Source organism: Dendrobates tinctorius, unplaced genomic scaffold (genome assembly GCF_039654945.1).
Source record: "Dendrobates tinctorius isolate UK_male_01 unplaced genomic scaffold, ASM3965494v1 ptg000332l, whole genome shotgun sequence".
Taxonomy (NCBI): domain Eukaryota; kingdom Metazoa; phylum Chordata; class Amphibia; order Anura; family Dendrobatidae; genus Dendrobates; species Dendrobates tinctorius.
Window position 1 is genome coordinate 15,277,911 of NW_027361998.1, and position 14,602 is coordinate 15,292,512.

Sequence of the window (14,602 nt, forward strand, 5' to 3'; positions counted from 1 at the left end):
TAGGAAGGAGCAGAGTTTAGAAGTCTTTGGACTGACGAACAAAAAATCGTCGAGGTAGTGAATCAGAGAATTGCTGCCAGTGTCATAAAGAACTAAACAGTCAAAGAAAAATACTGAATAACTCGAAATAGTGACACGAAATGGAACATCCCATCTGCAGACACATATCAAAATAAAAATGCTGGTCCACCTTGCATCTCAATAGGTGGAAACATTCGGGGTGCACGGGTAAAAGGCGGAATGATGATTCTATGTCTGATTTAGCTAGCAGGGCGCCAGGTCCCGCTGCACGGACTAATTCCATAGCCTTGTCATAAGACGCATATGTGACGGAATCATCCTCTGGGGGGATAGCATCGTTACCTGATTTGCCCTTTGGATGAAACAGATGATGCATAAGCAGATATTTACCGGGTTCCTTTTTAGGAATAATAATAACATAATAATAATAATAAATTTTATTTTTATAGCTCCGACATATTCCGCGGCACTTTACATTTCAGAGGGGATTTGTACAGACAATAGACATTACAGCATAACAATAATCACATAGATCATAACAAATACCAAGAGGAGTGAGGGCCCTGCTCGCAAGCTTACAGTCTATGAGGAAAGAGGGAGACACGAAAGGTGGGTGGTAACAGTTGCCCTAATTGTATGGACCAGCCATAATGTTAAGTGTGTAACAGTACAAATGCAGAGGACTAATGGATGCATAAAGCATGTGGGAACATGATGCTGGGAACCTGGTTATGGTAAAACTTTTGGCTGTGCCACACAGGGATAGATTAGGTTAATGTGTTGAGGCGGTAGGCCAGTCTGAATAAATGCGTTTTCAGGACACGCTTAAAATTGTGGGGATTGGGGACTAATCGTATTGACCTGGGAAGTGCATTCCAAAGAATTTGCGCAGCACGTGTAAAGTCTTGGAGACGGGAGTGGGAGGTTCTGATTATTGAGGATGCTAACCTCAGGTCATCAGCAGAACGGAGGGCGCGGGTAGGATGGTATACTGAAACAAGGAAGGAGATGTAGGGTGGTGCTGAGCCATGGAGGGCTTTGTGGGTGAGGGTAATAAGTTTGTACTGGATTCTGGAGTGGATGGGTAGCCAGTGTAATGACTGGCACAAGGTAGAGGCATCGGTGTAACGATTGGCGAGGAATATGATCCTGGCTGCAGCATTCAGGACGGATTGGAGGGGGGAGAGTTTGGTGAGAGGGAGACCGATTAGAAGAGAGTTACAATAGTCCAGATGAGAATGAATAAGAGAAACAGTAAGAGTTTTTGCAGAGTCAAAAGTAAGAAAGGGTCGAATACTAGAAATGTTTTTGAGGTGCAGATAACAAGAGCGAGCCAGTGATCGAATGTGGGGGGCAAAGGAAAGCTCGGAGTCAAGTATGACCCCAAGACAGCGGGCCTGTTGCTGGGGAGTAATAGTGGAACCACACACGGAAATGGCAATGTCGGGTATAGGTGCATTAGTAGCAGGAGGAAACACAAGGAGTTCAGTCTTTGACAGGTTCAGTTTCAGATATAGTGAGGACATGATGTTAGACACAGCGTTTAGACAATCGCTGGTGTTTTCTAGAAAGGCTGGCGTGATGTCAGGAGAAGAAGCGTATAATTGGGTGTCATCAGCATAGAGATGGTACTGGAAACCAAATCTACTGATTGTTTGACCAATAGGGGCAGTGTACAAAGAGAAGAGGAGGGGGCCTAGAACCGATCCTTGAGGAACCCCAACAGTAAGGGGAAGGTGAGAGGAGGAGGAACCGGCAAAAGATACAGTAAAGGAGCGGTCGGAGAGATAGGAGGAGAACCAGGAGGGAACGGTGTCCTTGAGGGCAATGGAACGGAGCATAGTGAGGAGGAGCTGATGATCCACAGTGTCGAATGCTGCAGAGAGATCCAAGAGAATTAGCATGGAGTAATGACCATTAGATTTAGCTGTTCGTAGATCATTAGAGACTTTAGTGAGGGCAGTTTCAGTTGAGTGTAAAGAGCGGAAACTGGATTGGAGAGGGTCGAGAAGAGAGTTATCAAAGAGATAGCGGATAAAGCGGGAGTGGACCAGGCGTTCCAGGAGTTTAGAGATGAAGGGAAGATTAGAGACAGGTCTAGAGTTAGCGGCACAGTTTTGGTTAAGGGATGGTTTTTTTAAGTAGTGAATGTATGATGGCATGCTTAAATGAGGAGGGAAAGATACCAGAAGACAGAGAGAGCTTAAATATTTTAGTTAGGTGAGGGGTGACAGCAGGGGAAAGGGACTGGAGGAGATGTGACGGAAATGGGTCACTGGTGCAAGTGGTTAGGCGAGAAGATGCAAGGAGCCTGATTACTTCTTCTTCTGTGACTGGTTCAAAATCAGAGAGTGAGCTAGATGCAGTGGGGGAGGGAGGACAGTGCATGGTATGAGGTGATTGGGAGATAATTTCCTGTCGGATCTGGTGAATTTTTTCTTTGAAGTAATTGGCCAGATCGTCAGCTCGAAGCTCCGTGGTTGGGGCCTGTACTCTTGGGTTGAGCAGAGAATGAAAAGTGTCAAAGAGACGTTTAGGGTTATTGGACAGTGAGATGATGAGGGTGTTGAAATAGGTTTGTTTGGAGAGGTGAAGGGCAGTGTTGTATGTTCGAAGCATAAACTTATAATGGATGAAATCTTCATGTAGATTGGATTTTCTCCACAGACGTTCGGCGCACCTGGAGCACCGCTGCAGGAAACGTGTTTGCAGGGTGTGCCAGGGTTGCCGCCATCTGTGTTGTGGTGTTCTATGTATAGGAGGAGCAAATTCATCCAGAGGGCACTTTGAAGTGTTTCATTGTAATGCTTCAATGCAGAATCAGGACATGAGAGGGAGGAGATAGGGGCCAACGAAGACTGCAAGTTCTTCATAAGTTTCTGGGTGTTAATGGCCTGTATGTTTCTATAAGTATGGACAGTGGGGGTGACCTGAGTGGCCTGACAGTTCTTGATAGAGAATGAAAGAAGATTGTGGTTAGAGAGCGGGAGAGGGGAGTTTGCAAAATCATCCACTGCACAAAGCCGAGAAGACCAAGTCGAGGGAGTTTCCATCTTCATGCGTTGGAGAATTAGTAAGCTGCAAAAAGCCAAATGAGGAGGTTAGAGATAAAATCTCCCATGATGAGGGTAGGGATGTCACAGGAGAGAAAATGTGGAAGCCAAGGGGCAAAATGATCCAGGAACTGATGGGAGGGGCCGGGAGGACGATACACCACCGCCACTCGCATGGAGAAGGGGGTGTAGAGTTTGACGGCATGGACCTCAAAAGAAGGGAAGACTAGTGAGGGTAGGTGAGGGATAACCTGAAAGGTACATTTTGGTGATAGGAGCAGACCAACTCCTCCACCTGCTCTATTGTCTGATCTTGGGGTCTGAGAGAAGTGTAGCCCCCTGTATGAAAGAGCAGCAGCAGCAGCGGTAGTGTCTGACTGCTGGATCCAGGTTTCAGTAAGAGCCAGGAGGTTAAGAGAATTAGAAAGGAAAAAGTCATGAGTGAAGGAGAGTTTGTTACACACTGAGCGAGAATTCCAAAGTGCACAATTAAGAGAGACAGATGGCAGGCAGGGAATATTAATAAGATTAGAGGGGTTTCTGAGTGTAGCAGTTGGGAGGTTTGACTTTCTATAACATGGGGGACCAGGGTTGGGAGCAATGTCTGCTGCGACTAGGAGAAGGAGGATAGAAAGAGTGAGCAGATGGTTAAGTGATTTGTGAGAGCGTCTCTGATGTTGAATGGTGGGACTGAGTGGATCAGTGCTGTTTAACAATGTGAAAAGAGCGTGAGTGCTATACATAGGAGAGGAAAGAAGTGAGGGGCAGATATGGACGGAGTGTAGAGAGTTAGTGCCAGGGCGGTGGATGTGTGTGAATGCAGCAACCAGGATATAAATTATACAAATGCTTATGGTAAATATTTGCAGTAGCCCAAATGTACAGGGAATAGATTTATTTATTTGTCTTACCTGTCTCCTGCCCTGTCTAACTGCCATGTTATAACTGCCAGCGTACTTAGATACATGTACATAAATGCCCCCCTGCATAAATGCCTTCCCCAGGCTAGCTCTGAATTTATGGAAGGCCAGTTCTAAGATCTTCCCTTTTTTTTTTTCTTTCCTTACTCGTTAGCAATCAATCAAACTAAGTTAGGACAGCAGGACACAATAAATGTATTTAGGAGATAAACAAGTGTCCAGGCCTACATGGATCATAAACCACTTTGAAAAGTTACTTGACCTCAATACCATAAGGGGACAAGCAGGGTGAGTTGAAATAACTATATACCATTATATATGCTGCAAAGATGAATGATAAAGGTTGGACACATGCAGGATTCAGTGAAGTTGCTGGAAAGAGTTAAATACCATAATAATAAGGAATAATGCCTAACAGCGATATTTTAATATTTTTGAAGGGCAGCGACTGAAAGGGGCCCGCCATTCTACCTAGCTCAACCTCCTGTTCAATTTTTTGTTTTAGAATTTCGGGGAATTCTCTTGCTGATTTTAGGTTATCGGCCAGTGTTGGCGTTCTACTAAGCTTGAAAGGGATAAAAAAAAGCCTTCCGTAAAGCCGGAGTGTAGTTGCCGAGCCGCTGCCTTATTGGGGTAGAGATCGAGCCGGTTACGCTCACTGGAGTTCTGCCTTGGCGCTTTGTTTGCCTGTCCAGTACACCTTGAAGCTGGGTTCCCCCGCCAACATGCAGAGCGGTCATGCCTAAATCTGCATAGTGCTTGGAAACGGCAGTTTCCCTCGATAAATAGCCAGCAGGCCCCGGGTTTTCGTACGACCACAGAATGTTGACCTGCGGCTGCGGAGTAGTTAGTGGTAGCAGAAGGTGGTGACTCCATGCAACATAGATGTGAAGCCGTTCTAAAAAATCTGTGGGAGACAACAAAATATTAGGTCAGTGATTCACAGGAATGATAAATCCACAAAAATAGTAAAGACAAATGTCAGACTCTGCTGTTTATTACAACGGCCCAATGTTCATTTTTTTGTTATTTTCAGTAAAGTAGTTAAGAATTATCTACATTTATCTTCATGTTGTGAATTAGAGAACAGCATGCAATGCTGGAAATAACAACAAGGAGAAAGATTGTCTGAGTAACTCATGGTTGTGAACACACTGCTGTTATTTTGAACACTACGGTAAAAGAAAGAAGCAGCTAAAATACAGATGAGGGAAAAGAGATGTGGAGAATACAGTATGCAGCACAACTGAACAGTGAACACATATGTGTGACTTTCTTGCATCACTTCCCTGTCTTCTGCCATGTTTAACTGTGTGCACCTCACTAATATTACTCTTTGAAAGATATTGCACACGTGCACCCAGCAACAAAATACCCAGGGGATGTTTGCTGTTGCAAATTTTACAGAGTAGAGACCTGTAAATGCAATGTCTGGGACATGTTGTTCCACATCACTTTAGGTCTATGGACTTTCCTTCAGGCAGGAGACGTAGATGCAATTTGGTGGTAGATTCTGACCATCTAGTGGACGGCCGGAGGTAAGAAAATTGGATAATTTATAAAGCGCCAGACCGCAGGGGTCATGACATGGCGAGACGTGACTGTCCGAAACTCCATATACCCAAAACCATAGAGAAGAACTCTCGGAACAAAGGTGATTCAGACCAGAAGAGCCTCCTCAAAGAAGGAAGATGGATTCACGGGCATCAAGGCCAAGTGTGACGATTACCTCTGCAATGCCTACAGCCGCAGCCCTGGCTGACAATCAATACCGCACTACCACCACCAAGGAACCGCTGATCTCCGCCATATAACCCTGTGTATGCTGTGATTGAGACAAACAAGTAGGTGGCTGCCAAGTGACGGGCCGCCGCCAAGTCATGCTGGTGTATGTGGCCATATGCAGGGTGATGATATACCAGTATACAGTGGTCTGTATATAAAACTATTACAAAGTTAAAAAAAAACTCTCCATAAACGATAAATTACAAAAATAACTTTTATTACAAATTTATGAGATACATATACAGTAGACGTTCATTCACTCCTTGAAAAATTATTTTAAGTTATGTGCAAAAACACACAAATAATCCTACAACAGCAAACTACAATAAAATCCCTCATCAAGGCCCAAATTAAGCAGCACCCTTAAATTAAAGGGATTGTACATGGGGACAGTTTCCCGCTCTGCGGGGGGGGGGCGAGGGGGCGCCAATGTGCAGGGTCAGAGCTCGTTCATTCTCAGGAGGTTGGATAAGAAAGTGATGCTACATCCTACAAGCCCTACAAGAAGGGAATGGCCCTCTGAGATGCTATGGAACACAAAGACAGTTTTCTTAAAGGCAGTTTCATGAATCTCCCCCATTACATATACACACTATGTGGGAAAATAAGTAAGTACACCCTGCCATAATCTGACTGGAGGCTGCGCAGCTCCATACAATGTACTGATTATATAATCACACAGTTGATGGTGATGACGGGAGCACAGAACATACCGGCCGCCATTATGGGGAGTCCTGCACACAAATCCACTGCCGGGATGTAGAGCAAGCCAGCGCCCTCAGGTGTTGGGAGTTCAGATAGGCACATCTCAGGTGTTGGCTGTCCTGGTCGTCAACACTGGGGATATAAATGTATCACTGGTATATATAATACATATACATTAACCTCAACCCCCTCCCCTTGTGTGTGTGTGTATAAATATATATACAGTATATACCCCATATAGCCACCTACTCCCATATATGTATATATCCCTCCTCTATATATAGTGGTATGACAAAGTATTTACCCCCTTCCTGCTTTCCTATCATTTTCCATGTTTGTCAGACTCAAATGTTTCCGGTCACCAAATTAATGTAAATATTAAACAAAGATAACAGAAGTAATCATAAAATGCAGTTTATAAATGAAGGTCTTTATTATTAAGGGAAAAGGAAATCCAAATCTACAGGGTCCTGTGTGAAAAATTGATTGCCCCCGCCCCCATAAACATAAATTAACTGATTTATCACATCTTTGGGAAGCTGAAGTCACATTCCCTAGCCACACCCAGGTGTGATTACTGCCACACCTGTTCTCAATCAAGAAATCACTTAAATAGGACCTGCCTGACAAAGTGAAGTAGACCAAAAGATCCTCAGAAAGTAGACATCATGCTGCAATCCAAAGAAATTCAGGAACAAATGAAAACAAAGTAATAGAGATCTATCAGTCTGGAAAAGGTTATAAAGCCATCTCTAAAACTTTGGGACTCCAGCGAACCACAGTGGAAGCCATTTTCCAAAAATGGCGAGAACATTGGTGAACCCTCCCAGGAGTGGCCGGCCAACCAAAATTAACCCAAGAGCGCAGCGGCGACTCATCCAAGAGGTCACAAAAGACCCCACAACAAGATCCAATGAACTGAAGGCCTCACTTCTCTCAGTTAAAGTCAGTGTTCATGATGACTCCACCATAAGAAAGAGACTGGGCAAAAATGGCCTTCATGGCAGAGTTCCAAGACAAAAACCACTACTGAGCAATAAGAACATAAAGGCTCGCTCAGTTTTGCCAGAAAATGCCCTGATGACCCCAAGACTTTTGAAAAAATACTCTGTGGACTAAGGAGACAAAAGTTGAACTTTTTGGAAGGTGTATGTCCCATTACATCTGATGTAGAAGTAACACAGCATTTCAGAAAAGGAACATCATATCAACAGTAAAATATGGTGGTGGTAGTGTGATGGTCTGGGGCTGTTTTGCTGCTTCAAGACCTGTAAGACTTGCTGTGGTATATGGAACCATGAATTCTGCTGTCTACCAAAAAATCCCGAAGGAGAATGTCTGTCCATCTGTTTGTGATCTCAAGCTGGAGCGGACTTGGGTTATGCAACAGGACAGTGATCCAAAACACACCAGCAAGTCTACCTCTGAATGGCTTAAGAAAAACAAAATTAAGACTTTGGAGTGGCCTAGTCAAAGTCCTGACCTTAATTTCAATTGAGATGCTGTAATGACCTTACGAAGGTGAATCATGCTCGGAAACCTCTAATGTGGCTCAATTACAACAATTCTGCAAACATGAGTGGCCAAAATTCCTCCAGAGGGTTGTAAAAGAATCATTGCCAGTTATCACAAGTGCTGGATTGCCATTGTTGCTGCTAAGAGGGGCCCAACCACAGTGCCCTGTATGTTTGGATTTCCTTTTCCCTCTTATAAACTGCATTTTGTGATTACTTGTGTTATCTGTGTCTAATATTTACATTTGCTTGGTGATTGGAAACATTTAGGTGACAAACATGCAATAGAATAAGAAATCAGGAAGGGGGCTAACACTTTTTCACACCACTGTATTTACCCCCCTCTTCCTCATATATATATCTAGCTCCTCCCTATAAATAAATGTAAGCCAATCCCATAAATCTATCAGCTTTCTAATCTCATATGTCTTCCTGCTCCATATATATATATATATGCAACACAACCCCAAAGCATGATTGATCCACTCCCATGCTTAATGGTTGGTGAGATGTTCTTTTCCTGAAATCCTGTGTCCTTTTTCTTCCACACATACATGTGATCATGGTGGACACAGAGTTCTATTTTATCCTCATCGGTCCACAGGACTTGTTTCCAAAATGCATCAGGCTTGTTTAGATGTTCTTTTGCATACTTCTGATGCTGAATTATATGGTGAGGATGCAGGAGAGGTTTTCTTCTGATGACTCTTCCATGAATTCCATATTTGTGCAGGTGTCTCTGAACAGTAGATGTATCACATCTCCAGAGTCTACTTTCTGAAGGTCTTTTGGAGTCAATTGTGGGTTCTGATTTACCTCTCTAGCAATCCTATGAGCAGCTCTCACTGAAATTTTGCTTGGTCTTCCAGACATTATCGTGAGCTCCACTGTTAACTGCCATTTCTTAATTACATTTCAAACTGAGGAAAAGCGCAACTTGAAAACGCTTTGCTATCTTCTTATACTCTTCTGCTCTGTGGGCCTCCATGATTTTCAGAGTGCTAGGCAGCTTCTGAGAAGAACCCATGGCTGCTGTTTTTTGGCACAAGATTAGAGGAGGCCAGGTTTTTATAAAGCTGTGAAATAATTTGCATCACCTAGCCTTTCCTACGATGACAGTAAACAAGCCATCACACTAACAGGCTAATTATGGTCTGAAACCTTGATCAAAGTTATCGGAACACACAAATCTGCTAGGGTGCCCAAACTTTTGCATATGCCCATTTTCCTTTTCGTAATTTTTAAAATGTAAAAGATAAATATAAATATATATTATTTGCCAAAAATACAAAGGAAATGTGTCATCTTTAACTTAAAGGGAATCTGTCACCCATTTTTTGTGATATCAGATAAAAATATCACCCAATTGTGCGTCACATAAGTACTCTAGTAGTACCTTTCATAGCCCCTGACCCCCGACCTTTGATGCAAAAATACCTTTTTAATCTGTCTTTCGATGTACGCAAATCGCCGCGGTCCGGTCTGATGGGCGGGGCTTATTCTCCTTCCCCCCTCCTGTCGTGCCCTACGCACTTATTTCTTCTTATTACTGCGTTCACGTAGGGTTTCCGCATGTGTGCATTGAAAAGGGCCCTCGCGTGTGCGCAGTATGCTTTGCCCAACTCTGGGCAAAGCATAAAATTAATATTGCGCATGCGCTGGTATTTTGCATCACTTTCTATGCCCCGGAGGTCTTCCAATGTAAGCTGTCTGTTCCTGGACGCCGGAAATATTACTGAAGCCCTGTACATTACACCAGAAGCTTCGGATAACAAACTGGTTTGCACGCGCGAGGGCACTTTTCAATGTGCACACGCGGAAACCCTACGTGAACGCAGTAATAAGAAGAAACAAGTGCGTAGGGAAAGACAGGGGGGGAATAAGCCCCGCCCATCGGACCGCAGTGACTTGCATACATCGATAGACAGATTAAAAAGGTATTTTTGCATCAAAGGTGGGGGTCAGGGGCTATGAAAGGTACTACTAGAATACTTATGGGATGCAGAATTGGGTGATATCTTTACCTGATATCACAAAAAATGGTTGACAGATTCCCTTTAAAGCATTTTAGAGATCATTCATCTTCAACTTGTGAAACTGTTCCCAATAAAAGTAATTTTGACCAGGGGTGCCCAAACTTTTACATGCCACATGCCACTGTAAATATCACTCCTATATATATCTAGCTCCTCCTTCATATAAATTATCTTCCCCCATGTGATTATGGGGGAGAATAATTTATAGCCAACAGCCTGCGGACACTGAGATGCGAGTTTGATTGACTTCGATTCTGGAGGAGACCCGATCACAGAAGGGCGAAGAAGTGAATATATAATTTAAGGGCAAATGTTGTCCCTATCTTCAAAAAAGGAAAGAAGACGGAGCCAGGAAATTACAGGCCAGTGAGCCTTACTTCTATACCAGTTAAGATCTTTGGTCAAATTATTAAACAGCATGTATGTACAAGTGCTTCTCACTAAATTAGAATATCAAAAAGTTAATTTATTTCAGTTCTTCTATACAAAAAAAGTGAATAATATATGTGTTTCAATTTTTGTATTGAAGTACTGAAATCAATTAACTTTTTGATGATGTTCTAATTTAGTGAGAAGCACTTGTAAGTACTTGGATAATAATACAGTAATTAACCAGAGCCAGCTTGGGTTTGTAGCAAAGATGTCATGCCAGACTAATCTAATTTCCTTCTATGATGGAATCACTAACTGGGTGGATCAGGGAAATGAGGTTGATATTATATCTCAACTTCAGCAAAGCATTTATTAAAGTATCTCACACTATCCTTATTGAAAAATGACCAAGTATGGGATTGACAAGGCTATGTTTAGGTGGATTCATATCTGGCTCAGTGATCGTACTCAAAGAGTGGAAATAAATGGTTGCACATCCAATTGTATTTGTCCTGGCCCTAATGTTACAAATGGGGTACCACAAGTCTGTGTCCTGGCCCCAGTGTTGTTCAACAATTTTATAAATGATCTAGATAAGGGAACTGAAGGTAAATTAATCAAATTTGCAGACGATGCAAAGCTAGGAGGGATAGCTAACACTAGAGAAGACAGAGGAAGGATTCAGAAGGATCTAGATAAGCTTAAACAATGGAATAAAATGAGATTTAACAGAGAAAAATGCAAGATTCTACATCTGGGCAAGAAAAATTAAAATTACATCTACAAAATGGGAGGAATAGAACTAAGCAACAGCACATGTGAAAAAGACTTGGGTGTTATGAATGAGTCACCGTAGGAGGCAAAAACAGAAATGCTAGCTTACTCCAGAAAACCAGAGAAGTTGGCAGCTATCGGATTGCAGACCCCTGAACCTATCAACAACAACTAGCAGTAGCCGTGGGGGGTTCCTACGATGCCCTAGACCCCTCGATCACAGCCGGAGAACTGCCTAGCCTAAAGACAGAAAGGGAAATCTAAACTGCCCCAGAGCAGACCCCAAAGCAATAGGCAGCCCCCAACATATAATGACGGTGAAGCAAGAAGAAAAAACACTAACACAGATAGAAAGATAGACTGAGCAAATGATGGGGCCCAAGCTAACTAGATAGGACAGGATAGGAAGGCTGCTGTCTGCAATCCGCGAAAAACCCTATCAAAATAAGAGCCAACAGACTGACAGCGAAAAAGGCCCTGAAGACGATAGGCTTCAAAAAGACTATGTCAGTACTCAGGTATTTTCTGAAGACAGAGCAAACCGACAAAAAGGAATTCAGCTCACCCCAGCAGGGAATGGCAGAATCCAGAAAAGCAAGGCAACCTAAAACCAAAACACAAATGCAAAAAGGCAAAGCAGAAAACTTAGCTTTTGAGGAGCAGGAATTAGACTGGTCTCCTAGAATTCCACAGAGAAATCACCAGCGAGGCAAAAGGGCATCAGCTGCCTTATATCCAGTCAGAGATACCCGTCGCCCAGTCATCCTCTCCCAGCTCAGGTGCTTGGTAATCAGCCTCACTACCTTCCTTCACCAGAAGAGGGAGTTCATCACACCTCAATGGTGAAGGGGAAAATGAACTCATAACAGTACCTCCCCCTTGAGGAGGGGTCACCGAACCCTCATCCACGCCACCAGGGTGATCAGGGTGAGCCCGATGAAAGGCACGCACCAATCTTTTGGCATGAATATCAGAGGCAGAGACCCAGGAATTATCCTCCTGACCATAACCCTTCCACTTAACCAAATACTGGAGTCTCCGTCTAGTCAGACGGGAATCCAGTATCTTCTCTACCTCATATTCCATGTTACCTTCAACCAATACAGGGTCTGGAGGTGCCACCCCAGGAAGTACTGGTTCAACAAACCTCTTCAACAAGGACTTATGAAACACATTATGGATTTTAAATGTGACAGGAAGAGCCAACCGAAAAGAGACCGGATTAATGATCTCCAAAATCTTGTAAGGCCCAATAAATCTAGGCTTAAACTTAGGAGAAGCTACCTTCATAGCGATATTTTTTGATGATAACCAAACCATATCACCCACCTTAAACTGGGGACCAACGGTCCTATGTCGGTTGGAAAACCGCTGGGCCTTTTCCTGGGAGAGAGATAACTTATCCACCACCCAGATCTGGTGCATTCTCTCCACCACAGTGTCAACACCTGGGCAGGCAGAAGGCTCCACCTGCCCTGAAGAAAATCGAGGATGAAACCCAAAGTTACAAAAAAAAGGTGACATCAAAGTGGCAGAACTAGCTCTATTATTTAAAGCAAATTCGGCCAAGGGCAAAAATGAAACCCAATCATCCTGATCAGCGGAAATAAAACATCTCAAATACGACTCCAAGGTCTGGTTTGTTCTCTCCGTCTGCCCATTGGTCTGAGGGTGAAACGCAGAGGAGAAGGACAACTGAATTCCCAGCTTGGAACAGAACGTCCTCCAAAATCTAGACACAAACTGAACTCCTCTGTCAGATACAATGTTCTCAGGAATCCCGTGCAAGCGAACCACCTGTTGCAAAAACAGGGGCACCAACTCAGAAGAAGATGGCAACTTAGGGAGTGGTACAAGATGAACCATCTTAGAGAACCTATCACAAATCACCCAAATAACAGTCATTCTCTGAGAGACAGGCATATCAGAGATGAAATCCATTGAAATATTGGTCCATGGCCTCCTGGGCACCGGCAAAGGCATCAACAACCCACTAGAGCGAGAACAAGGTTTAGACCGGGAGCAAGTCCCATAGGACTGCACAAAATTCCTGACATCACGAGACAAGGCGGGCCACCAAAAAGACCGACTCACCAGATCTCTAGTACCAAAAATACCTGGATGACCAGCCAATGCAGAGCAATGAACTTCAGACATCACTCTCTTCTTCCACTGGTCAGGAACATACAACTTTCCACTGGGACAACGCTCAGGTTTGTCCTCCTGGAACTCTTCCAGAGCACGTCTCCAATCGGGTGAGATGGCAGAAAGAACTACCCCTTCGCCTAAGATGGTAGCAGGCTTGGTCACCACAGGAGAATCAGCAAAGAAGCTCCTAGAAAGAGCGTCAGTCTTGACATTCTTAGTGCCAGGAAGAAAAGAGACCACAAAATCAAAACGTGTAAAAAACAAGGCCCATCTAGCCTGTCTAGGGTTCAAGCGTTTGGCCGACTCCAGGTAAATCAAATTCTTGTGGTCAGTGAGGACCACGACTTGATGTTTAGCTCCCTCCAACCAATGTCTCCACTCCTCAAATGCCCATTTCATGGCCAACAGTTCCCGATTCCCCACATCATAGTTACGTTCAGATGGGGAGAACTTTCGGGAAAAGAAAGCACAGGGATTCATTTTAGATGTTACAGGATCCTTTTGGGACAAAACAGCTCCTGCACCAATCTCAGAAGCATCCACCTCTACCTGGAACGGGATTGAGACATCAGGTTGCCGCAAAACCGGGGCAGAAGTGAATCTTCGCTTCAGCTCCTGAAAGGAAGAAACAGCCTCCGGAGACCAATTCAACACATCAGCACCCTTCTTAGTCAGATCAGTCAATGGCTTGGCAATACTAGAAAATTTTGCTATAAATTTCCGATACAAATTAGCAAAACGCAAAAACTTCTGAAGGGCCTTCAAAGAAGTGGGCTGAACCCAATCATAAATGGCCTGTACCTTGGCCGGATCCATTTCAATAGTTGACGGAGACAAAATAAATCCCAAAAATGAAATCCTCTGTACCCCAAAAAGGCATTTCGATCCTTTGACATACAGGGAATTCTCCCTCAAGATCCGGAACACCGTCCGAACATGTTCCACATCAGAATCCCAATCCTTGGAGAAGATCAAAATATCATCCAGATAGATGATCAAAAATTTATCCACAAAATCTCGGAAAATGTCGTTCATGAAGCACTGGAAGACAGAAGGGGCATTAGTGAGCCCAAAAGGCATCACCAGGTACTCAAAATGTCCCTCTGGAGTATTAAACGCCGTCTTCCATTCATCCCCATGCTTAATGCGGATAAGATTATACGCCCCCCTGAGGTCAAGCTTGGTAAACCAGCAAGCGCCTTTAACTCTGGAGAATAGATCCGAAATCAGGGGTAACGGATACTGATATTTAACAGTAATTTTGTTGAGGGCAC

The 14,602-nt window shown here is 43.7% G+C and overlaps 1 protein-coding gene across 5 annotated transcripts in view; it reads right to left on the minus strand.

Moving 5' to 3' along the window:
- Positions 1-443: 443 nt before the first annotated feature.
- The window catches only part of LOC141074369 (uncharacterized), a 130,930-nt gene continuing 116,771 nt past the window's right edge, over positions 444-14,602 (minus strand). For 3 of the 5 annotated variants that reach the window (XM_073562025.1, XM_073562028.1, XM_073562024.1), the window contains one exon: positions 444-4,901. In XM_073562025.1, the coding sequence (XP_073418126.1) occupies positions 4,526-4,901 (376 nt within the window). In that variant the 3' untranslated portion in view covers positions 444-4,525. Of the gene's footprint in view, positions 4,902-5,979; positions 6,617-14,602 lie in introns of those variants that run through there. The other 2 variants (XM_073562026.1, XM_073562027.1) reach the window with 2 other exon arrangements.